This window comes from Pelobates fuscus, chromosome 5, assembly GCF_036172605.1.
Source record: "Pelobates fuscus isolate aPelFus1 chromosome 5, aPelFus1.pri, whole genome shotgun sequence".
In the NCBI taxonomy this organism is placed as follows: domain Eukaryota; kingdom Metazoa; phylum Chordata; class Amphibia; order Anura; family Pelobatidae; genus Pelobates; species Pelobates fuscus.
The window spans coordinates 72807071-72833444 of record NC_086321.1 but is presented as its reverse complement, the minus strand read 5'-3'; the positions used below and the strand labels follow the sequence as shown (position 1 = coordinate 72833444).

The following is a 26374-nucleotide window of genomic DNA, read 5'->3' as shown; positions in this document are numbered from 1 at the left end:
GTGAAACTTACTGAATCCCCCTTGTGTATCATATCTATACAGGATATATTATATCTTTCTTATGGACAGATTTCCTTCATCACCAGCTACTGTAACCAACCTCCCTTGGTACATTGTATCTGCAGGCAAGTTTAATTTTACTTACTTGGCTTTACTTTTACAAGTTTACTTACATTCATATTCCTATCCCATATCTGGATGGTTCCATCATGGCATCCGGCTGCTATAAGCCTCCCATCTCTGCTGTACGTGCAGCATGTTGGAATAACACGTTTCCCTTGAGAAGACCTTGGCTTAAATATATTCTTATGCTTTTTCTCACTGTTTACGTCCCAAATTCGAACTGTCCTGGAGAACAATGAGAAATATTTTTAATTCACACTATTTGAAAGAATAAAGATTAAAATTTTAATTAACAAATGAAAGATATAAAACCTTTGCTTAGAGAAAAGTAATAGCAGCAGTGAAACTATTGCACTTAGAGCCACCCTATCCAGTCAGGTGCTGGGGCCCTTTAACAACCCGTGTAGTATCCGCAGCATGGCAGGAAGTGAGTGCAAGTCAATTCCTCCAAGCTAATACTGAGCCTTACCTGAGGCAGTAGCACAGGCAGGGAGACAGCTGCTAAGTGCAAGTGTGTGTGTCAGTGTGTGTACTCGAGTGTGTCAGTGAGTTAATGTGCATGTTTATCTCTGTAAAAGGGTATGTCTATACAGTGTATGTCTATATCTGGATACACCCCAGCAAACTGCAACACTACATGCAAACATACCCCTGCAAACATAAAAATGATATACAAACACATTCCTTTATTCAAACACTAATACTACACACAAAAATGCACCTGCATTTAAAATTCAACTTTACACAACTTTACACACAAACAAACTCCTGCATTAAAACGCTCAAAAAACCGGGAGGCGCGAAGAAATTTCTTGCTCCAGGGCCTTCACTACATTATTTTCACCACTGGTTAATAGCATTGCGACTCTGGGCAAAGTTCCAAAATTGGAGCACTAAGCTGGACATTCCATTGGATTCCAAGATGTGCTTCTAAAGCTTTGCCCCAAAGCTGTATTTTATACAGAATTCAATGAGATAACTAGAATTTAAATCAGAATACAAAAAGCAATATCAAGTAATCTTGATGAACCTTAAACTCAATAGAAAATAAAGGTATTTGGAGACAAATGGTTCTACATGTATGTGAGGGTGACTCTTGGCACAGAACTCTAAGGTGCCCCCTGCTACACACAACTTTCCGAAAAAATATAATAGAACAGAAAGTTAATGGAGTTTATTGACTGGACGTTGCAGTAATAAAAGCCTCTAAAAACTTATTGATATTTGACAACTGCATATGTATGTGCATATTTCTGCTTATAATGTGTTAGAATATGTGAGTATAGTGGGCATGCGGGTTTTAAGATGATGTTAGAAGTGGTTATGGTTAAGGGGAGGTTTAAGATTTGAGATGGGTTAACGTCGGAGTTAGCTTAGAGTACAGATTAAAAGGGATGTTTACGATTATAGGGTTAAGGGTTAGAGTGGGGTTAAACCAAGTATTTAGGCACATTGAGCATTAGTTTTTTTAGATGAGCTAAACCTAGGATTAAAGTAAAGGCTTTTTTAGGGTTCAGTCATTCAGTGCTTAAATGTGGGTCTACGTAAATGGTTTCTTTAGGTTTTTTGAGAGGGTTATTTAGGTCTATTTAAAGCGATACAGTCGTGCTGAACTTACCTTTATCCTATTGTTGCTTCTTCTCTGCCTCTCTCAGAATCTGTTCTTCTTTTCTTTATTTCTGATCTAGTTTTCTTAAACATAAGATGAAGTAGGGACTACTTTGTCTTATGTAATTTTTCTACGCTCTATTTTCTTTGATTGAGCTCCCCTTTCTGTGTCAAAGAAAATACTCACCCTCCTCCTTGACACAGGAAGTGGAGTCGACTTAAGCTCCTCCTCTGGTCAAAGAAAGTCAAGCGTAGGAAAAATACTTAAGACAACAAAGTTCCTACTTTGTCTTATGTTTTAAAGAAAACCAGATCAGAAAAAAAAAGAAGAAGAACATATTCTGAGAGAGGAAGAGAAACAATAGGAGAAATGTAAGTTTGGCATGACAGTGCCTCTTTAAGGCATGTTTGAATGGTTATTTGCAAAGTACTCAGCCTTCTATATGTTCTTTAATTCAGTCACCCTCCTATGATTGATTGTTGGTCTGCAGTAGATATTATACAGTGTGCATCACTCAATGCTGTCCCTGCACCTCCTGCAAGGCACTTCCTGTGTGAGAGCTTGTTGGTGGGCAGATGGTATGTGATCTCCTTCACTTTCTATCCAACCTCACACACTGACACTGGAGGACTAAGACAGCACTGAGTATACCACCATAACTGTTCCTGCAGTACTGCTATCAAGCATAGGAGGCTGACTGGACTACTGAGGACCCTGGCCATGACCCGTGGTACTTATATCTTCCTATCAGCCTACTTAAGTTAAAAAAAGGTCCTTTATGAAATAGGTGTCTCCTAGAGGACAGAAACCTGTAAGCAAGTGTCTACTATGGACATGGACCTCCCACATAATAATTTTAGATAGCGGTGAGTGGGAAATAAATCATATGAGTTCTGTTATTAGCGATTTGTCTCCTTAAGAAGAATCCATTTATGTGAAGCTTGTCTGTTTTGGGTATGTGCCTCAAGTTAATTTCCCATGTGCATGGGAGTGATCAGTAGTTATACTTTAACCATTAAACATCCTAATGGCATGTACTACGCTTGGGTCATATTTCTTAACCTCATGTAATAATAATTATAATATAATGCCATCTAAATTCCTTAGGTTTGCCAAGTGGTTAGAGCTCTAGCTGCTCTCTCTCAGAGTTGCTGATTTGAGCTTTATCAAAATCATTTTAGCCTTTACTCTTTTCTAGGTTAATAAAATGAGTAGCACGAGGTTAGGCAATAAAAACAATAATCTCCAGACTTTCAGATGTAAAAAAAAAAAAAAAGAAAAAAAGAAAAAAAAGAAAAATTGTGACAGTTGAATGCTTAATATTATTAGTCGTTATAAATATTTGTCAATACACTTTAGTGTTAAATTAAATGAGAAACGGTCACTTCTCTGGAATTTACATCAATGAACAAAACACTAAAACTCATCTATAACTTGGGTTAACTTTATTTCAACAGCATGCACTATATCATACCGACAACATCGGCTTCCCGAGAAGTGGGATACTGGTGGGATAAAATGAGGCGGGTCCGTCAAAATACTGGCAGGTTTGCCTAGAGTTAATATACAAGGTTGTCCGCCAATTGGGCAGGCCAGCCAACTGAGGGCAGACCATGCAGAGAGCACTGTTTCAGTTCTCCCTGTTGGGTCCTAGAGCCCAGAGAGCAGCCCAAATGCACCAAATGATCTACTTGTGCAACTCCTTTTTTGTGACAGTTTCCTGGTTTCCCCAATAGTCGCTATGACAGGACAGAGACTGAAAATCGTAAATCAGGAAGATTGGAAGGCATGCTATTTTAATTCAAATTTTAATTCAAGGGGGACTCTCTGCACCAGAACAACTACAGGTTAAAGGAACACTCTGTGTATTCTTGAAATTAAGCTGTTGTTTTGAAGTTTCCAGGAGGTCCCTGGCACAGGCTTACCTATAGGGGTTAAATGTTCACAAATAGTTTAAACCCAAAATCCAGTATTCAGCGACCAGTCGCTATTCCCCTTTTTCTGTTGCAGAATCTTGAAAGATGGAGCCTTGGCAACGGGCTCCGCTGATTGGCTGATGCTCTAAGTCAATTAAAATCTCACCCTTCACAAAATGGCTTGAGAAAAATATGCACTTTTCACAAGCCATTTTGTGAATGGGGAGCTACTGATTGGCTTAGAGTGTCAGCTGAAAGACAAGTGGCAAAGTAATCAGGTGCTGGATACTGGACTTTGGGGTTCGTAGAAAGAGTTTAGCCCCTAAAGATAAGCTGGAGCCGGGAACCTCATGGCACTATAAAAACGTTATGCTCATAAAGATGTTAAGGTCCCCAAAGTGTTCCTTCAATGTAGTGGTTCTGGGGTAAAGTGCCTGTCCCTGCAGACTCTGCAGTGTAAACACCGCTCTTCCTGAGAAAAGGCAAGGTTTACTTTGCTGCCTAAAGCCACCTCTTGTGGCTGTCACTCAGACAGCCACTAGAGTGAATTCCTGGAGAATCAATGCATGCTGATTAACACAGTGTGGTGATTGCCACACATGTACACTGGCCCCTGTATGCTTTTCTATGGGGAAGCATTGGATTGGTTGAGTATTGATTATCTCAACGGGTGAGGAGTGCTGGCAGTGGCATTACCAGCACACTGGGGGAAATAAAGGTGTATCAAAAAACATCATAATCAAATTCAGACAGGACAAAGCCAAGGATAATTGCTAATGAAGAGTAACTGTCTCATTTCTCCTCTTCGCGATATGCTTTCTGCATTCTGACTGTTAGGTGCATAAGACACAGCTTACAACAATGTCTGACAGGAAACTAAGATGGAGGCTCGCAGATGCAAGATAAAGAGGTGTTGATTTCAACATTTAATTTTATTTAAAGGAACACTTTAGTGTCACTCTGCCCCAGAAGTTCACCCTGTCCATAAAAGGATTGAAAAAAAAAAAACTATTTCATTCACTTACCTGCACTCCTTCTCCACCAATGTCTGACATTGGGGGAGGGGGGGTATCTAATGTGCAGTGAACCGTTCACGCATTAGACCTTCCCCATTGGAACCAATGCTCTCTTATGAGGTGCTTTGGAAGAGCCCGTCATACTGACAGTCACTAGAGTAGAAGTTAACATTGCACCCAGACCACTTCAATGAGCTAAAGTGGTCCAGGCGCCTATAGTGTCCCTGTAACAGCTCACAAACACATATTTGGTAAACACAGTAAGTAAACACAATATTCCAAAATCCTGGGAAGTGAAAGTTCTCCGTTAAGCCATACATACTAATCGGTATTTTTTTTTTTTCTTTGAACTTGTGGTAATTTCCCACTGATAGTTATATGTATGTGAATTTTTTTTGGCACTTCATTTTATTTCCCAAGAGCTGACATGTATAATTATAGGCGCCTACTGTGCTATATCACAAGGGCTAAACACTGTTATTCACTGCACACCGTATCCATCATGGACTATGCGTTGGACTCCATGATTGATTTGTGAGAAAAATTGTGTGTAGAAAGTCATTAATCACCTGGCTTGGTAATTATCAATAATAATGTTTTCCTTACATTAAAAGTATTAAGTACATTAAATACTCGTCAACCACAAACTCTTATTGGGGAGGCTTGTCAAATATGACACACATTTTGTTGGGTCATAAATAATTGGGGTTAAAGCCTTACAAATGGTGTGTAGTACATAGCAAATATCAAAAATATTTATACATGAACTTTTATTCCCATAATAACAAGAATACAGAGGGAAGATATAGTATGAACTTCTGGTAACTTTGGAATTAATGTACTAAAATGGTGAGAGAGGATTTTTTTTTTTTTTTTTAAAGTAGGATACTAAACTTTTCAAATGCTTTTCGACTCATCACCACTCACTGTTTAGTGAATAATTCCCCCAAGAGTCACAGCGAAAAGAAGATGCCAGTTGAGTGAAACTCGTTTCATAATTTCTTCAATACATTTTTTTTTAAATAAATAAAATGTGAAAGTGAAAAAAATCCCTCAAGTTCGTTTTGTTTATCTTTTCATTGATAAAGATAATTTTTGTAATTGTCTTTGTACACTATTTACAGGATCTATAAGTCGTTACAAAGGAACCTGTCAAAGGGGTGGGATATATTGGGCAGCAAGTGAACAGTCAGTTCTTGAATTTCATGCTTTGGAAGCAGGAAAAATTAGCAAGTGAAAAGATCTGAGTGACAAAAGCCGAATAGTAATGGCTTGATGACTGGATCAGACTATCTCCAAAAAGATAAGTCTTGTGGGATGTTCCCAGTATGCAGTGGTTAGTACCTAGTAATAGTGGTGTAAGGAAGGACGACTGGTGAACTGGCGTCAGAGTCATAGACGTGCACGGCTCATTGATGCTTGTGGGGGAGCAAAGGCTAGCCCGTCTTGAAGAGGTACTCAAGCTCAAATTGCTGAAAATCCTAATGCTGGCCATGATAGAAAAGTGTCAGAATACACAGTGTATTACAGTTTGCTGTTTATGGGGCTGCATAGTGTCCATGATAACCCCTGTCCATTGCCAAAAGCCCCTTCATTGGGGTCCTGAGCATCAAAACTAGACCAGGGAGTTATTGGAGAATATTTCCTAGTATGATAAAGCCAGATTTATTTTAGATCAGGTGGATGTCCGGGTGCAAGTGTATAGTTTACCTATGGAAGAGATGGCAGTAGGATTCACTATGGGAAGAGGGCAGTGTTATGCTCTGAGAAATGTTCTACTGGGAAACATTAGGTCCTGGCATTCATGTGGATGCTACTTTGACACATATCACATACCTAGAGATTTAGAGCAATGGTGTGCACTGATGGCAGTGGCCTCTTTTCCTGCCACACTGCACAAAGTGTTCAGGAATAGTTTAAGGAACACAAAGAGTTCAAGGTCTTGCCTTGGCCTCCAAATTCCCCAGATGTCAATCCGATTGAGCATCTGTGGGATGTGCTGGGACAACAAATCTGATCCATGGAGGTCTTAAGAACTTACAGCTCTTAAAGGATCTGCTGCCAATGTCTTGGTGCCAGATACCACAGGACATGTTCAGAGGACTTGTGGAGTCCATGCCTCGATGCATCAGAGCTGTTTTGGCAGCACGAGGGGGACCTACACGATACTAGGCAGGTGATTTTATGTAATAAACTCACACACACAGCACAGCAGGGATCGGCAGTGAACATATCCTTTGAAGGATTCAGCAGTGTGGGGATATCCCCTCTCCTAAAGAGCCTTACAAACCCAGAGCCAGGGGTGATAGGGCTCTGGGACATGTGAGTTTTTTTCCCTAAGATTTCTCTAAATATATAGGAGTGTATTCAGACAGTCTGCACTATTATTTGTATTTTATATTTGCAGATTATTTTAGCGCGCTGTTTTGGTAACTATTGTCTATTTTTTACACATTTCTTGTGTATTGTATTTTAAGTGCTGCCATAATATCTGTACGGTGTTTCTATAGCTCTCACATATTGGTTTGATTAGGTGGTTTTAATGTTGTGGCTGTTCAGTGTTTTTGCTTCAGACCTGAGGAAGAGAGCATAATTATCAAAAGCTTGTATTTTAAATATTATGTTAGTCCAATAAAAAGGGTATCATTACAATTGCAATACTCTGATATTTTGGCATCTTGTCTACTGGACTAATACACCTAATCCAATCTAATATTAATATATATATATATATATATATATATATTAAGGTGTAGCCTGTAATTGTGGGAGGGGTTACCCCGGCTATAAAAATTCAGGCACCCTCCATTACAGGACCGTAACAGCTGGTTCATCCCTCCCACCTCTCCCCTTTATTACAATTTAATGGATGGGCCCTCTTTTATTACAGGCCCCGGCACACCACAACCGTCTTGTGCTTACTACTATTTGCTCATTATTGCGGTGTATGTCCCCGACTTGAAATATCTATATAAAAAGTAATTTGCATTCCATGCACTCCAGGCTCAAATATATCCTTGCCCAGGGCTCAATACCCAATAGGTATAAACTGATATAGGCTAGCATGCACGGTCTTGTAGTGAAAAATGTTCTTCCTTTATTGAAAAATCATTAAAATATGCAGATTGACATTTCAGTCCCGGTCTGGAACTTTCCTGAATGTATTTATGATCCTGAAAAAAGTCCTGAGCCGGGACTGAATCGTCGTTCTGCATATTTTAATAATTTTTCAATAAAGGAAGAAAACCTTTCACTACAAGACCATGAGTGCTAGCCTATTTCAATTTGTACCTAATATATACCGTATATACTCGAGTATAAGCCAACCCGAATATAAGCCGAGGCCCCTAATTTTACCCCAAAAAACTGGGAAAACGTATTGACTCGAGTATAAGACTAGGGTGGAAAATGCAGCAGCTACTGGTAAATTTCTAAATAAAATTAGATCCTAAAAAAGTTGTATTAACTGAATATTTATTTACAGTGTGTGTATATAATGAATGCAGTGTGTGTGTGTGTGTGTGTGTATGCAGTGTGTATATGAATGCTGTGTGTGTATGCAGTGTGTGTATAATGAATGGAGTGCAGTGTGTGTATATGAGTGCAGTGTGTGTATGAATGCAGTGTGTATATAATGAATGAAGTGCAGTGTGTGTATATGAGTGCAGTGTGTATATAATGAATGCAGTGCAGTGTGTGTATGAGTGCAGTGTGTGAGTGCAGTGTGTATATAATGAATGCAGTGCAGTGTGTATATGAGTGCAGTGTGTATGTATGAGTGCAGTGTGTATGTATGAATGCAGTGTGTATGCAGTGTGTGTATGAATGCAGTGTGTGTATATAATGAATGCAGTGCAGTGTGTGTATGAGTGTGTGTATGAATGCAGTGTGTGTGAGTGCAGTGTGTGTGTGTGAGAGTGCAGTGTGTGTGTGTGTGAGTGCAGAGCATTGGTGGGGGTTGGCATTTTATTAATTATTATTATTTAATTATTATTATTGTAATATATCTTTTTTTAATGTTGTTATTATTTTTGTTATTATTATTTTTTTTTATTTTTATTTTTTTTTCGTCCCCCCTCCCTGCTTGTTAGCTGGCCAGGGAGGGGGGCTCTCACTCCCTGGTGGTCCAGTGGATGGGCTGTAGGAGGGGGGCTGTCAGGAAGCTGTAACTTACCTTCACCGCAGCTCCTGTAAGCTCCCTTCTCTCTCCTCCGTCCGTGCAGCTCCCAGGTCAGCTTCCTCTGCAACTCTCGCGGTCGCGCGGAGCGTTGCCACGGTAACCCGTGGCAATGCTCTGACCCCGCGGCTCTCGCGAGAGTTGCAGAGGAAGCTGACCTGGGAGCTGCACGGACGGAGGAGAGAGAAGGGAGCTGACAGGAGCTGCGGTGAAGGTAAGTTACAGCTTCCTGACAGCCCCCGGTCCTTGTCTGTATTATGGCAATGAAAATTGCCATAATACAGACAACTGACTCGAGTATAAGACGAGTGAGTGTTTTTCAGCACAAAAAATGTGCTGAAAAACTCGTCTTATACTCGAGTATATACGGTATATATACCTAATATATATATATCAATATATTAGATTGGATTAGGCGATTGGATTAGGCGTATTAGTCCAGTAACAACAAGATGCCAAAATATCAGAGTATTGCAATTGTAACAATACCCTTTTTTTAGTCCTAGATACAAGAGCGTTTTAATGACAAAAACCTGACAAACGTCTTGAAATACATCATCTGAACAATGTTTCGAGGTGGCAACTGTAGTATAAGCGGAATAATTGACTCCAAGCCGTTGAATCATTAGAAAAAAAATAATGCACACCCAAGGTGTAACGGCCACCTCGGGTGTGCATTATTTTTCTAAAAATTCAACAGCCTGTCGTCAATTATTCCTTACATAGACACACACACACACACAAATATATATACATATACACACACATCATTTGTGTTCTCACGATTGTTTGACATTCATGTTAATGTAAATTAATTAAATGAGTATCAGTTTTTACTTGGTTTTTGGCTGTGTTATGCCATGTTTAACTGAACTTCAACTTTAACTGTTAATGAGCCTTAGACATAAGAAGGGGAATAAAGAAAGGATGCGTAGTAACGCACATCTGTACAACACATTTCATGTGCTTTATGACTGCCTGGAGAGTGATTCCCAGTTACTTAAAAAACACTACACTGAATTAAATATTCTTTCTGAACGGCTCAGAGGAGCTTGGTTTAGATGAGCTGGTAAGAGTCCAACATTTAAAGCATAGATTCAGTTCCAAGACTCGATATAATATATATTAATTCCTGTATAAAACATCCCAGTATCCTGCTGAGAAGCAGTGTAGGGTAAGCAGGAAATCTTGCTATATACATCAAGATATTTAGCTCACATTTATTACTTAAAGTTCGAAATCCCATAGAGTTTAAATGAATTTGTCCATATCTTTCATACTGTAGGCTGCAGACTATTAATATTTATGCTAGTGACTGGACATATAACAACATAATTGAAACGATTACCAAAAAAAAAAAAAAACTCAAATCCTTTAAAAGTTTAATTTTGTTTTGAATAGACTTTTATTGAAGTTCAGTGACATATCAGTAGGAACAGATATTGGCTGTGCAGAGCCATCTGAAAATGCACTTATATAGTAATAAGCAATAACAACATAATGGACTTACCAATATCTTCTGGCTCCATTGAGAACACAAAAAGTTAAATTTTTGGGTATAGCAAAACCATGACCATTTACAGTGGGTACCACAGTAGCTTTGAATCACGCATGAGCTGAGCGTAACGATCCCCCTTGCAGGGGTGCCCGTGGTGTATGCCCCTGCATCCATTTCCCATATTATATCCATATTCTGTTTGATATGGCCCTTCCAACTCAACCCACCCGGAACCTCACCACACTTCTGGAGACCATCCAGCAAGTTTGCCAACTCCCTGTTGGCCCAAGACATAGCCCCTTGATTATTCCATATGAGGCTGGGATAATTCTGTTTTCTGTATTAATTTTGCTGGGCCCATGGTATGTAAACAAAATCGATAAATAGCGTCAGGGAAACCAATGGTTGGCTGCAAGGCGGAGGAGGAACAGCAAGAGAGAGAGAGAGAGGGGGGTAAAAAAAGAAAGAAAAAATATATAAATACCAGTGGGCGGGGAGGCAGTGCTGCCTACTGTGCAGCACTGCCCTAGGAAGCACCTCTAGTGGCCATCTGAGGATTGGCCACAGGAGGTATCCCTAAGGGGCAATGTAAACACTGCCTCTGCATGAAAATGCCTTAAGGGAATGATTATACTCAAGAGAACAACTACATTAAGTATTTAGAAAATTGGGCAGACTAGATGGGCCGAATGGTTCTTATCTGCCGTCACATTCTATGTTTCTATGTTGACTAAAGTGTCCCTTTAACCTTTTTCGGACATGAATCCAAATTCCGTTCCTCACATTAGCTTCAAGACCCATTCTTCAATTGTATAATTAGTTTGAGGTTCCATTTATACATTTTAATACAACATTAAATTCAATTCTAATATATACTTCAGACGTCTTACTGTTGTTCAATGCACTGATTTTACGATAAAATTATTCTTGGCAGTTATCTAAAGAATATGATAACCATTCTACCCACTGTGGAACCCAATTAAATTGCATGAGAATTGAACTTTGGATCCCAACCCTGTGATCAAGAAACACTACCATACAGAGTTTGTGGAAAGAAGGCTCATAAGGGAAAGTATACCGTAATTCACCGTGGCCATCATTTTACAAATGGGTCGCAATTTTCAAAAGGGTAACTTATGGCCAGTTTAAAAAATTTTATTATTTCACTATAAACTAAAAACATGGCATTAAAGTACCACTAAAGTAACCCAGACAGGTTAAATCCACCACTAGTGCTCTTACTGACAGCCACTAGAGGAACTTCCACTACACTGACCATGCAAAACTTGATCACGCGATGAGGAAGCTCATAGGAAAGCATTGAAATCCGTTTCTAATTTGGAGCATTTAATTGGACATCAGCAAGAGAACCAGATGACATAACAGGATTAGGATTTTACTCCATACCTGAAGGGGAGACCTAAAACAGACCTGCAAACAGAGCTCTATAGCATTAAGAACACAGGCTTGTATCCCTAACACTATAGTGTTCCCTTTACTGTAGTTTTAGAATAGCCTACCCCTCTACAATGTTTATTAGGTGGATGCACATGTTAAATACTGTAAAGCTCAAAAAACATCAGGGAAAAGGTAGAAAGATGGAATAGTAAAGACTGAACAACAAACAAAATGAGAAAAGCAAAGAATGCCTATTATATATTCAAGTCACATGAATGTCAACAAGTTTAATGTTATTTCATAACTGTTACTCCAGCACAAATCTTATCGCAGGAACCTAATAATCTGGTTTGTTTAGTAATACATTATTGAAAGACATAATATCAAATAGGTTTAAGTGGAATAAAATATTAAGTGCCAAGTTCTCTAAGATATGAGTGCTAAAAAAAAAAAAAAAAAAAAAAAGGGAATATTTAAATAAATGTTTAAAACTTCTTGCATGACTGTATACATTTAATTTCAACAGTTTTTATCAATTTATTGTGATATGTGAAGGGTGTGTGAACTGTAAATCCCTCTGTGCATGTATTGCCCAATTTATATATATATATATATATATATATATATATATATATATATTTATTTATTTTATTTTATTTTACTGAGAGTGTCAAAAGAAAAGAATATTTTTTTTTTGTGAAGCACTTCAGATTTGCTTTTAAGAGTAATTTCATTCTTGCACAAATCTAATAATCTGTGTAAAATATCAAATGTGTGCTGGGGGAAAGCTGTGTACATTTAGCTCTTATTATTGAAGGTTTTAATTAGAATGTCATGTACTGGAGCAAAGGTCAATGACGACTTTCAAAAACCTCTCTCAAGGGATCTAGTATGCAACATTTTCAAAATTAATAACTTTCGGGGGAGACCTATTTCAATCCTGTTTGAATTCAAGCTCAATTCTCATTCATACACTGTACCTCAAACCAGTCTTCTAGTAATACCACTACTCCAAATTTTACAGACCTCCCAACTGAAACACAATTTGGTAATCATAGAATTACACTGTAAGTGGTCCCTGGTTTGAGAAGTTCCTTTCTAAACACTCCTGAAAGGATCACATGTGATGAATTAGGCCTACGTCTCAAGGGACCAAAGGAAGAAGACATAGCTTGTGTTTTAAACAACATCCCAACATTGAAGTAATATTGAAGTAAGTAACAGTGAAGTTGGTAACAAGGTGTCTCTGAAAATACTGACTGCATGTACTATGCAACATAAGCTACTGAAATGAGCTCAGATACCTGAAAGGTTGTAGATTTTGGAATAACCCTGCAAAATGTGTTCCTTCTACAGCAGTCAGAACTAAGAAATTAAAAGGTAAAACATAAATCAAGAGGTATTACAAATAGGTTTATCATAGATAATCACTAAGGCTCTGGTTTGGGAAGGTAACAAGGAAAATTAGATATTTCACAGAAAGTATTCTTTAGGTATTTAAAAATGTAATCTCCAAATTTGAGAATTTTCAGGGACAAATATATGGGACAAATATATACATACGTCCTTTCTTTACTAGGTTTGATTAAAAATATCACAGCTGTAATACTTGTACTGTGTACAAACAAGTTTGAGCAAATTGTCTGGTCTTATTCTAAAGGACTGTCTTAGTCTTATAAATAAGGCACTAGGTCATGAACTCACCAAAAAAGTTCTTAACAGCTCACACCCCGGTCAAAATGCTCAATTATTGCGATATTGTGCCATTAAAAGAAATCAATAGTCATAAAATAATTTTGGCTGGTTAAGGCGGGATTTCAAATAATTGTAATTGTTCATAGTCAATAATACTTTAAAGCCCATTTTGGAATAGAGTTAGTTGCTGTCAAATGGTATTCAATGAAATAATTGAATCCATCCAGAAGGAAGTTTTATATTCCAATATCTAAATTGTAGCTTGATCTAAGATAACAATTTCTCGTATAAACAGTGTCTAGGAATACACAAAGTTATAACAATTATAAATAATTGCATTAATCTCTTCTGGCATTACATTTTTTTTTATTTTAATTCATATAAATAAAGATCTTAGACATCAAAGTATCAGAAATGTTCTCGGAACTGTGTTTATTTCCACCCAATAATTGTGTTTTAATTGTAAAAAGTCAGTGAAAACAAGTATGTTATGATTACTTAATGTTTCCATGTATGCGGACATGGAAACGTGTTTTAAACACTTCCAAATCTATGAGTACATGATAACAATTGATTTTATTTTCATGTACCTATTATAATGAATACAAACACACGCATCATACCCTTCCACTGCTTTTCCATCTTTTGTCTCAATACATTTCACTTTTAGGGTTCATGAACCCAAATTGGCTCTTACTGAAAATACTTTGGATAAAATTTAAGACAAAAATATGTACAAGGGAAACACACCGAGAAAGCATTTTATTTTAATGCCCTTATAAAAAAGGAAAAACCTATGTGTTTTGTTAACTGTCGTGTCTTCTGTATTTTTAAGGGGTTCGTATACATTTTCCAGGAGCGAGGGGGCAAATCAACTAAGAAGAACACTGGTTTTACCCCTGTGATGGCAAATATCAACCGTGCTTACAGACTATGAGGATTTGGGGTAGGTAGATATATATTGTTAAGTGTCTTGCCCAGGGACATTTACTGGAAAGGTTGTCTGACGTGATTAAAATCTTGGTTTTCATTCCAAGTTCTAAGTTAGTGATGGTACCACTGCTCTAACCAGCCAAAATAGACCTGATTTGGCAGCACCTCATTTCCTTAACTACAAAATACGCAATTGAAGCAATTATTGGAACTGTCCGGTGAAGAGAAGTAAAAAATCTCTGCAGCCTTTTCATTCTCAGGGTGGCAACGACCCATGATACTTTCAACACACTCGGGTATAAATGCCATACGAATGCATCCTGGTACACACAGGTATTGCTTCAATAGTGCTGTCTGAACGCATATGGTTACAGTGTGAATTAAAACTTAAAGACTATTGTGAATGATGATGAAGTGAAAAAAAAAGAATAACCGAAACCACAGATAATTAACGGGGTTGTTACAAAATTTGACAAGTAACTGTTTGACTTTTTAAGCATTTAAGACTCTATGTAATAGAGATATGCAGCATGCCAATAGTATTAACTTATGATATTTCAACACACTTGTATCCATAAGTTACCAATAGAGATGTCCCGAATAGTTCGCTGGCGAATAGTTCCCGGCGAACATAGCTTGTTCGCGTTCGCAACGGCAGGCGAACATATGCGATGTTCGGTCCGCCCCCTATTCGTCATCATTGAGTAAACTTTGACCCTGTACCTTACAGTCAGCAGACACATTCCAGCCAATCAGCAGCAGACCCCTCCCTCCCAGACCCTGGACAGCATCCATTTTAGATTCCTTTGGAAGCTGCATTTTTTTTTTTACTCTTTATTTTTGAAGTGCAGTGAACATACACGTAGTGACAATGACATATGGTGCAATGCAAAACGTTGGAATACAGACTTAGAGTTATGAAACAAAATGTCAAGAGGAACTGCACATTTTTAAAATATAAAACAATCATGCTAGGTAAACTTGTCTTGATATAAGTGAAAAGCATGGCATAGGGAAATCGTCAGACATGTTGAGAGTGTTCGTAAGTTTGAATACACATGCATGAACTGAAGAGGGGTAAGGGGATTAACACCACCAGTTATAGATCAACATGTGTGAATCAGAATATCAAAACTAGAAATAAGTAGACTAACTAACCTCTTAGTGAGTGCTGTTAAATGCTAGACAACTGACTACACCTCATAACAAGGGCATTTTAGATACTCGGCAGCAGAGATGTTTTAGCCAATTCCTCTGACATGCTTCAGAGAGTGGTCGTCTCTACTCGCATCCATGTGCCGCTTAGTAGTGCTTCCACCGCCTGCCGGGTGCACCAGAGGATCGCTCAGACCACGAGGGTCAGCAGGTCGGCGCATCAGCACCCTTGCTCCCCGAGCCCAGTCCACTGTGGAAGAAGATGCCTGGTCGCCCCCCAGCCCTCCAGCTTCAGTATAAGTAACCTGTGAGGTTCTGGGATCGATCCTGTTCAGTCGTGGGCGGCTGGTTTGCGTACCATCCCCCCTGGCTCTCTGTTCCGAAGGAGAGCACAATGCTGGGGCACCTCTGGAGATCTCTTCAATCCTAGGTGAGGTGAGTAGCAAAGCCCTCTGCCGTGATTCAATCCGATTCCAGAAGGCTGCACAGAGAGCATCAAAGACTGCATGGAACTTAGCTTCCCAGTGTGGGCTTGATTGCTCTATCGGAGTGGCGGCCATCTTAGCTGTGACACAATGGCTCGTTTTGTCAGGGTGAGTAGTGGCCATTTAGCCTCGTGGGTTACTTTAGCCTTTCCCTGGTGGGGACCAGGATAACCCCCATCGGTCCAGAGGGGGGGGAAACGGGGCTGTAGATATGAGGTGCAGACACGATGAGCGCTCCAGGCCGGGAGATCGGCTGCTTCTCCCTGCCACAGAACCCCCAGAGCAGATAGGCCGCAGGACAGTGCGTAGTCATAGGCTGCTACAAACTTGATCGGGTAAGCTCCCTGGTGTTCAGGAACAGGTAAGTGTTCAGTGAGCAACCTCCAAAGGTATTATTCCCTCTGTTGGTCTCACTTTGCAGGCTGTATGAAGGGAGCTCACTTCATGCACGTCCGTCCGCCATGCTGGCCAGGCCCCGCCCTCCCCGGAAGCTGCATTCTTAGTGAGAGGAGGGACAGTGTAGCTGCTGCTGATTTAATAGGGAAATCGATAGCTAGGCTAGTGTATTCAGTGTCCACTACAGTCCTGAAGAACTCATCTGATCTCTGCTGTAAGGACAGCACCCCAAAAAGCCCTTTTTAGGGCTAGAACATCAGTCTGCTTTTTTTTTTTTCTGTGTAATCTAATTGCAGTTGCCTGCCTGCCAGCGTGTGTGTCAGGCTCACAGCGTATTCTGTGCCAACTTGCCCAGTGCCACCACTCATATCTGGTGTCACAATAGCTTGCATTTAAAAACAAAAAAACAACTTTTTTGACTGTAATATAATAGCAGTCAGTTTCCTTCACGCGTGTGCGTTTCAGGGCCTTCCAGGGCACAGTGTCACACCAGTGCAACTCATATCTGGTGTAACAGTAGTGTACATTAAAAAAAAAAAAAAAAAAAACTAGAAATTTGACTGAAATAATAGCAGTCAGTTTCCTTCACACGTGTGCGTTTCAGGGCCTGCCAGGGCACAGTGTCACACCAGTGCAAAGCATATCTGGTGTAACAGTAGTGTACATTTAAAAAAAAAAAAATACAATTTTGACTGTAATAGATTTAATAGCAGTTAGTTGTCTGCAAGCGTGTGTGTCAGGCCTACAGCGTCTACTCTGACAACTTCTGCCAGTGCACAGTGCCACTGATATCTGTTGTCACAGTAGCTTGCACGCATAGTACCACTAATCGAAAAAAAAAATTACAGGCAGAGGCCGTCGTGGTCGTGGTGCTGTGATTCCCTTTGGCCCTAGAATAATGCCCAGTGTTCAGAGGCCACGTACCCTGAACTCGAAAAGTTCTGAGGACATAGTTGACTGGCTAACACAGGACACCCAATCTTCTACAGCTTCCGCTCGGAACCTTGACGCACCATCCTCCTCCAGCTTAGCTTCGGGCACCTCTCAAGATACCACTCACCCGCCTGCCGCCAGCACCAACACTAGCACCACAGCCGCTTCACTTTATCTGTCAGAGGAGTTATTTACACATCCGTTTGAAGAAATGAGTGATGCGCAACCATTATTGCCAGAGGATGTAGATAACAGGGATATGTCTCAGTCAGGCAGCATTACACACATGGACGTACGGTGTGATGATGATGATGATGATGTTGTACCCGCTGCTGCTTCCTTTGCTGAGTTGTCAGATACAAGTGAAGCGGTTGATGATGACGATGCGTCCGTGGATGTCACGTGGGTGCCCGCTAGAAGAGAAGAAGAACAGGGGGAAAGTTCAGATGGGGAGACAGAGAGGAGGAGGAGACGAGTTGGAAGCAGGGGGAGGTCGTCGCAAGGAGCTAGTGGCACAGTCAGACAGCATGCATCGGCACCCGGGGTCAGCCAGACAGCACGCCAATCAACGCATGCTGTTGCCACCACCAGAATTCCGTCATTGCAGAGCTCAGCAGTGTGGCATTTTTTTTGTGTGTCTTCCTCTGACAACAGCGATGCCATTTGCAACCTGTGCCAAAAGAAACTGAGTCGTGGGAAGTCCAACACCCACCTAGGTACAACTGCTTTGCGAAGGCACATGATCGCACATCACAAACACCTATGGGATCAACACATGAGTACAAGCAGCACACAAACTCAAAGCCGCCATCCTCCTCCTGGTCCAGCATCTTCAGCCACGTCAACCACTGCTGTCCTCCTTGCCCCTTCTCAACCATCTGCCACTCCGTCTCTTGCCTTGAGCAGCTCCTGCTCATCTGCCCACAGTCAGGTGTCTGTCAAGGACATGTTTGAGCGTAAGAAGCCAATGTCACAAAGTCACCCCCTTGCCCGGCATCTGACAGCTGGCTTGTCTGAACTCTTAGCCCGCCAGCTTTTACCATACAAGCTGGTGGAGTTTGAGGCGTTCCAAAAAATTGTAGCTATTGGGACACCGCAGTGGAAGGTACCCGGGCGAAATTTCTTTGCACAAAAGGCAATCCCCAACCTGTACTCGATTGTGCAAAAGGAAGTAATGGCATGTCTGGCACACAGTGTTGGGGCAAGGGTCCATCTGACCACTGATACCTGATCTGCAAAGCATGGTCAAGGCAGGTATATCACCTACACTGCGCGCATTGGGTAAACCTGCTAACGGCTGCCAAGCATGGAATGCGTGGCTCTGCAGAGGAGTTGGTGACACCGCCACGACTTGCAGGCAGGCCTGCTGCCACCTCCTCTACTCCTCCTACTCCATCCTCTTCCATAACCTCCTCGGCTGAGTCCTCTTCTGCTGCTGCGTCTTGCTCCACATCAACGGCACCCCCCAGCTCCCCAGGTACTATTCCACATCCCGGATACGGCAGTGTCACACCATCTTGGGGTTGACTTGCCTGAAAGCACTCTGGTTTTATCAGAGTCCATACAGATGTTCAAACAGCTACTAGATGCATACTTGCAAAAACAGAATATTCAAGGATATAATCTTTCAATGTAGGGTAATAACTGCTTGATCCAAGGATAAATCTGACTGCCATTCTGGGGTCAAGAAGGAATTTTTTTCCTAGCTTGTTGCAAAATTGGAAGTGCTTCAAACTGGGGTTTTTTTTGGTTTTTTTTTAATGCCTTCTTTTGGATCAACAGCAAAAAACATATGTGAGGAAGGCTGAACTTGATGGACGCAAGTCTCTTTTCAGCTATGTAACTATGTAACTATGTAACACCGGACCAGCACTCCTGTCCGCCCTGAACGCACAGGTGGATCAGTGGCTGACTCCGCACCAACTGGAGATCGGCAAAGTGGTTTGTGACAACGGAAGAAATTTGTTGGCGGCATTGAAGTTGGGCAAATTGACACATGTGCCGTGCATGGCACATGTGTGTAATCTGATCGTACAACGCTTTGTGCATAAGTACACAGGCTTACAGGACGTCCTGAAGCAGGCCAGGAAGGTGTGTGGCCATTCCAAGCGTTCCTACATGGCCATGGCGCACTTTTCAGATATCCAGCGGCGAAACAACATGCCAGTGAGGCGCTTGATTTGCGACAGCCCGACACGTTGGAATTCATCACTTCTAATGTTCGACCGCCTGCTCCAACAAGAAAAAGCCGTTAACGACTATTTGTATGACCGGGGTGCTAGGACAGCCTCTGCGGAACTGGGATTTTTTTTTGCCACGTTACTGGACGCTCATGCGCAATGCCTGTAGGCTCATGCGTCCTTTTGAGGAGGTGAAAAACCTAGTCAGTCACACCGAAGGCACCATCAGCGACATCATACCATTTGTTTTCTTCCTGGAGCGTTCCCTGTGAAGAGTGATGGATCAGGCCGTAGATGAGCATGAAGAGGAAGAGTTATGGTCACCATCACCACCAGAAACAGTCTTATCAGCATCACTTGCTGGACCTGCGGCAATGCTGGAAGAGGATTGTGAGGAAGAGGAGTCAGAGGAGGAATGTGGCTTTGAGGAGGAGGAGGAAGACCAACCACAACAGGCGTCCCAGGGGGATTGTTGTCACCTTTCGGGGATCCTTGGTGTTGTACGTGGCTGGGTGGAGGAAGAGACCTTCAATGACATCAGTGAGGACAAGGAACGGGACATGGCTAGCTTGGTATCCAACCTTGTGCAAATGGGGAGTTTGCGGTTGTGCAAATGGACTGTTTGCGGTTGTTTGCGGTGCGTTAAACGGGGAGTTTGGTCTGTCACTTTGAAGCGGGCGTAACCCTTACACTACCTGATCGATACAACATCATACCTGATGTTTTAAAGCACATTATTCCAAACAATTTAGGAATGTTAGGTGATTTATGCCCTTTATGGATTAAAACCAGTCTCTACATCAACTATGTAATTTTCCATGGGAGTTTTGCCATGGATCCCCCTCCGGCATGTCACAGTCCAGGTGTTAGTCCCCTTGAAACAACTTTTCCATCACTATTGTGGCCAGAAAGAGTCCCTGTGGGTTTTAAAATTCGCCTGCCTATTGAAGTCTATGGCGGTTCGCCCGGTTGCGAACATTTGTGGAAATTCGCGTTCGCCATTCGCGAACAGAAAATGTTATGTTCGCGACATCTCTAGTTACCAGCTTTACATATTACACACTTTATAAAATGTATACAAAACCAAATGAATAATGAGCCAAAAAATTAACCAGAAATGCTTTACTTTTTGATAATTGACGTTGAGAAATGTGTTTGCCTATTCATAGCATATTACAGAAAAGGCCGTCATGACAAGAAACTTTAATGTTTTGGTGGGAAGTGTATGTCAAAAGGGGTGAAGAAAAATGGAAAATGCAACATGTCAAAATCTTTACAATGTCAACCTTTTTTTGTCCTGCATGTTTTTTTGGTCTGGATTTGAATGGTCTATTGTAGAAGTCATTCCTAAACTCAGCATGGAGTAGACAATTAAAAGTTTAAGGGAGGTTTCGAATGTAATCTCGTTTGGGAAGGGCCATCTTTACCTACTGTTCCCATATGTAAAATATATTAGAATTGGTTGTCTTGAACAACACTGCAGAATATGTTGGCTCTATATAAATAATTGTAACCGTAGTTCACGAACATCTGAAGGCCCAGTGTTTTTTTATCTGTACTCTGTATATTCAACTTAAACTATAACTTTGCCCATGTGTCCCTTTCTGTCTCTATCACCCCCACACCAGAAAATGCATTCATGCCAAACTTCTCTGCTACCAGGAAGACAAAGTGAAAACACTAAATATATTTTATGATATTGGGCCCTCAAGCTGGTGAGTGGCTCTAAATAATGATGGTTCTTAAAAAAATAGATCTTACCTTCTAATAATACAGCTATCCACTGGGTATTTTACATAATAAAATGGTAGAGTAGAGCACAGTGTGACAAATTCCTTACTTTTTAGTTCCAGGCATAGATACAAAGAACCAACTAATTGATGATTTACTAAGAACAAATAATTGTGATGATACCTTAACACGTCCAGGAAATTGTAAAACTGCAATAAAGTGACCCATGATCTCTTCTCAAATCGTTAAGATAAGGAGATGAGATAAAGTATGGAGATTGATGAGGGACAATCATGCCAACATCAAAGACGACCATTAGTGGTGAACCAGAGGGTAGTGGTAAGAGAAGAAGCCATGTAACAATCAAAGCAGGACAAACTAAATACATGTGAGAAGGTATTAAAAAAGGGTCTTGCTTGTGGGAGCAGATGAAGCAATACAATGTTAAGCCGAGAATCCTGAATAGTTTCCCTTAGGGACCAGATCTCAGAATGTGATTAGAATAGGTTGTAAATAGCTTAAGCTCTCATGGGTTTTAGATAAAGTACTGCACTGATAAGAATCTCTCAATGATGGTAACATTAAACAGCACACTGCATTAAAATGATTTGCCTAATGGAATGCCCTGTAAACCCCTTAATGCCACAAGGGTTAGTCATGCACTCCCCCCTTTAGAATTTGCTGCCTATAAAGCAATATATCATTTTCATTGTTTTATTAATTACGGTCTTCGTGCTAACTAAGATCATACGCCCATCTAAGTTAATTCTCAGGTATTAAATTATTCTTGCGAAGAAAATGCTCAGATATTGTGCAGGAGAAAACCGAGGCTACTAATCTTTTAGTTCTACCTGGGAGCACTGTATACAAATGTATTTAAGTTTACAATAGTTTGTAGGGGGGATTGTCACTATGCACAGATTCCAAGCCCTATAAAACAAGCACGTATATTTCTGTAACATTCTTGTATTACAAATAGGGTGGAATAATAAATAGATAAGTGTGCTCTAATAATCACACAAAGCCGGTGAGTAGGGTGTGTCAACAACCACATACAGCTCTCTATAAAAACTCCAAACAGGCTCCATAGTTGTGCATTCACAGCGTAATACAAGGAATTAAAAAGTGCTGTGCTTCTCCATTAGTACAAACTACAAAGGCCATTGAATTGTAAGATAATGTTTACACCTCTAAATGGCTTCAAGCGAATAGAGTAGATCTAATGTAAATCTGCAGACGTTGCAGCAAAATCATTCATCTACAGAATATAGCTGCATAGGAATAACGCAACCTGGGTTGGGGGAAACCAAAAAAAATATATATATTTTTTTAAATAACCCACATAGTATCCAGTTTTGATATTCGACTTTTGCTAGTGTCAAATCAATCACCTTGCTGTAGTGGTTACGGTGCCAAGAGTGCGCTGGCACCACCTATTGTAAGTAGTCTAAACAATTTAGAGCTGTTGGAATTCTCACTTGGTGTCCGCAGAGCGCTGCCCCCTGCCTCCACTACTGATGATTGAGAGCCATAAACTCTCTGTTTGAGCATAACTCTGCAGTGCAAGGCTGGCTCATTGTCAGCAAGCGATCAGCTGAAGCTTTAAGCCAATGAACTAGTTCAAGAAATATAATAGCAGGCCCCAGGTTAGAACAGTGAAACTGTTCTATAAATGGAGGAACACCAGGGAACCCCCAACCATAACAAAAACAGCGTGCAGAAGAGGCTATGTTTACAAAACTTAGGAGTTAAAGAACCATAATTTTTGAAGAATGAGTAAAATCAAATTTCTTACGCAAGATGCTACTAAGGAGCTTGTCCATGCTCTAGTAATTTCCCGCATGGATTATTGTAACCCTGTCCTGATAGGTCTTCTCAAAACCCGTATTGCCCAGCTACCGTCTGTAATGAATGCAGCCGCCAGACTGAATTTCCTCTCTAGTCGGTCCTCTCACAACTCTGTCAGTCCTTACATTGGCTTCCTGTATCCTATAGGAGTCAATTCAAAGTGCTAACCCATACATATTAAGCACTGAACCCTTCTCGGTCTTTCCGTTCTGCCCATGACCTTCTCCTGTCCACTGCTCGCACCCGTATGGCCAACTCACGCTTGCAGGACATCTCGCTGATGGCTCCCTTCCTATGGAATAGCCTGCCTACCACCATCAAACTCTCCCCTAGTTTTCAATCATTTAAGAATTGCCTTAAAACCCATCTCTTTAGGAAAGCTTATGGCCTCCCAGAGTAACCTCCACCTTACACACCTGTCTCTTGCTCTCTCCTAAAGGGCAGCATTCTACTCCTCTCTTCCCACCTCATTTGATTGCTATCTCCGGTCCTATTGTGTTTTATTCCCCACCTCCTATAGACTGTAAGCTTGTTTGAGCAGGGTCCTCTTCAACCATTGTTCCTGTAAGTTTTCTTGTAATTGTCCTATTTATAGTTAGCCCCCCTCCCCCCTTATAATATTGTAAAGCGCTACAGAATTTGTTGGCGCTATATAAATGGCAATAATAATAATGATTTTTTTTAATATCTAACTTAATAAGAGTTATACTATATTCAGGAGGGAAAAAAGCACAATAATGCTAAATGAAAAAGTATTTTGTAAATTTTTTAATGAATTCTACAATTTGTTTTCATTCCTCGCTGGCTCAGGATATTGTTATCGTTACAACCTTGATGTTCAACACGGCTATGTACAATGAAAATAATCAAGCTAATTGAGAAATGGAAAGTTGTTTATTATGTAAAACTATAGTTCCAATAAAACATGGGGGCAGGCTCTTTTCGATTACTTTCAGAAGTTAAGCCCTGGATTTGAGGCCGAAATTAAAACCATTAGGATTAATTTAGGAGAAATCAGAGAAATGAAAGGCTGCCCTGCAATTGAAGAATGTGCCAAAGTATTTTTCGTGGGATTTCAATTTATATACCAGTGACTTCAATATTTACGGTCTTCACACTCATAAAAGTGTGGTAGCTCAGGGCAAGGGTTTTGGAAATAAAAATATATGCATGTGTACCTAAAATAAACATCCAAGAAGGCTCCAAGAAGGCTCCTGCAATTGATGCGAGAGGCATTAGTAATGTACCAGTAGCTAAACAGCCTTATTCAGCTTGACAAATATATGGATGTATTAGGTGGGGGTGCTTTAAATGACTTTAAATGACACCAGGTACCTTAAAAGACACTGTACATTTAAAACAATATTGTAACATCGCTTTCATAGTTATAGATCTCCATCTGTGTGAAAGGACTACTAACAATCTCACCAACTCTTTACCATGTTCACCGCAGAACTTGCTTTGTCTATGCCCCGCACATTCTTGCTTTTAATTGCCGCCAAACGTTTCTGCAGCATTTTGAAATTATACAATGGGGATATTTTAATTGACAGACAAAAGAGATTAAGATGCATACAATCTAGGAAGAATGTCACTTGTGTGTTCACCAGTGCGATTGTTGCAATACACTCCCTTTTAGAGTGTAAGTTCATGGGCTTTCGTGTACAGACCTTTGTATAAAAGTGTTCTAAAAGATTAAAGCTCATAGATACTCCATTTGTAACAGATTGTCTAATTATACAATCCTCAGCAATCCTACCTATGATTAACTGCTATATTTTGTAAAGGTCTCAGGACCAAAGAGCAATGCAAACATTGCTGTTAAATAAGTTTGCATAAAACATATAATTCACAATGTATGCATCTTTGATAAACTGTGTATATTAATATATACTTAGCCTGCTAGTAACCCAATTTAAAATAAATAACGTAAATGGCATAGATGGAGTATAAGTAACTCTGATGAAAGAAGAAGTAAATAAAAATGAAGTCCTTATTTCCCAAATTGTACATATATTATAAAGTGATAGCTAATGAAAATAACGAAGAATCAATAACCTCCAGTGAAACGGTATGTCTTGTGAAACACCTTCTTCCGGACTAGCAGTACATGCGACTGGCAATTCATTATTTCATTTTCCAAGCAATTAATAAGGATTATGTGAAAGCACTGTTCATTAAGTGAAGAAAGAATTCAGCAATCAGACCATAAGAATACTTGAACCTTGTGAAAAAGGTCAGAAAGGACTATGCTAGACATATGTGTCCAGATGTGACCTCTGCCATGCAGCCAGAAGGTATCACACATAGAACATCCCCTCACTGAATTTAGATTCCTTTTCCTGGCAGTACCGCACTGGTTATTTATACTAGAACTCAAAGTTACACTTTTGTATTATCCATATCTATTTAAAAACAATAACATAATTTGTAGGGTAAAGACGAAATGAAATGTTTGTGTTATCCTGGTGACACAGGGTATCCTAAGGATTTTCTTAAAACCATCAAAATTGGTTTGCCAAACACGAGAGGGACCGTTTGTACTATAACCACTTCAATAAGCTGTTGTGGTTAAGGTGCGTTAAAGCAGTAAAGGAACTAATGCATGCTTGCAAAATGTATATTTCTACATGCTCTCTTTTTCTTATTCGTGTATAAAACCAAGTGTACTGAGAAACCATATGACAACAATATGAAAGACTAGGCAAAACAAAAAATGTATGGAGTACAAATCAAGACTGCATTTTCCATTTAACTTTTTATGGTATTTAAGTTACTTAAAAGGGATCTATATCCGCTACAGCCCTGTGTGCTTTTTTATGGCGCTATTAGAGAATGGGTGAATACTCTAGACAAATTGTTTTCATGTCGTTTGCCCATAACCTGTCCCCAAGGCTCAGTTCCCATTTCCAAACAAGTGACCGCTTCCCTTTAACTACCATAAGTTCTGCCATTCGTGAACACATCCATATGGATACGACCTAGAGTAGTGGCAATTTGAGGATGATCAGAAATTCAAGCCAAATAAAGGTTTCATAGGCAATTATAAAACTTTTAAGCTGATGTAATTAAATTGACATGCATCTGCAGGGTTAACAGTGCAACCTTTCAATTTGCAAACAGGACCAACCACTAAAAAAATAAAACGTACATAGTCAAATTTCTTACCTATTTAACTATTTGACCCAGCTCGAGGGCACCATTAACTCTTTATCATGCAACCATTATATAAAAGTAATTAATATCAGCTTTTTAATGAACAGGCAGAAGAACATATTGTT

At 40.1% G+C, this 26374-nt stretch overlaps 1 protein-coding gene across 2 annotated transcripts in view; it reads right to left on the bottom strand.

Annotated features, from left to right (window-relative positions):
* The window catches only part of WDR70 (WD repeat domain 70), a 276550-nt gene that overhangs the window by 115427 nt on the left and 134749 nt on the right, over positions 1-26374 (bottom strand). For both annotated transcript variants that reach the window (XM_063456857.1, XM_063456856.1), the window contains exon 10: positions 174-348. In XM_063456857.1, the coding sequence (XP_063312927.1) occupies positions 174-348 (175 nt within the window). The remainder of the gene's footprint in view (positions 1-173; positions 349-26374) is intronic.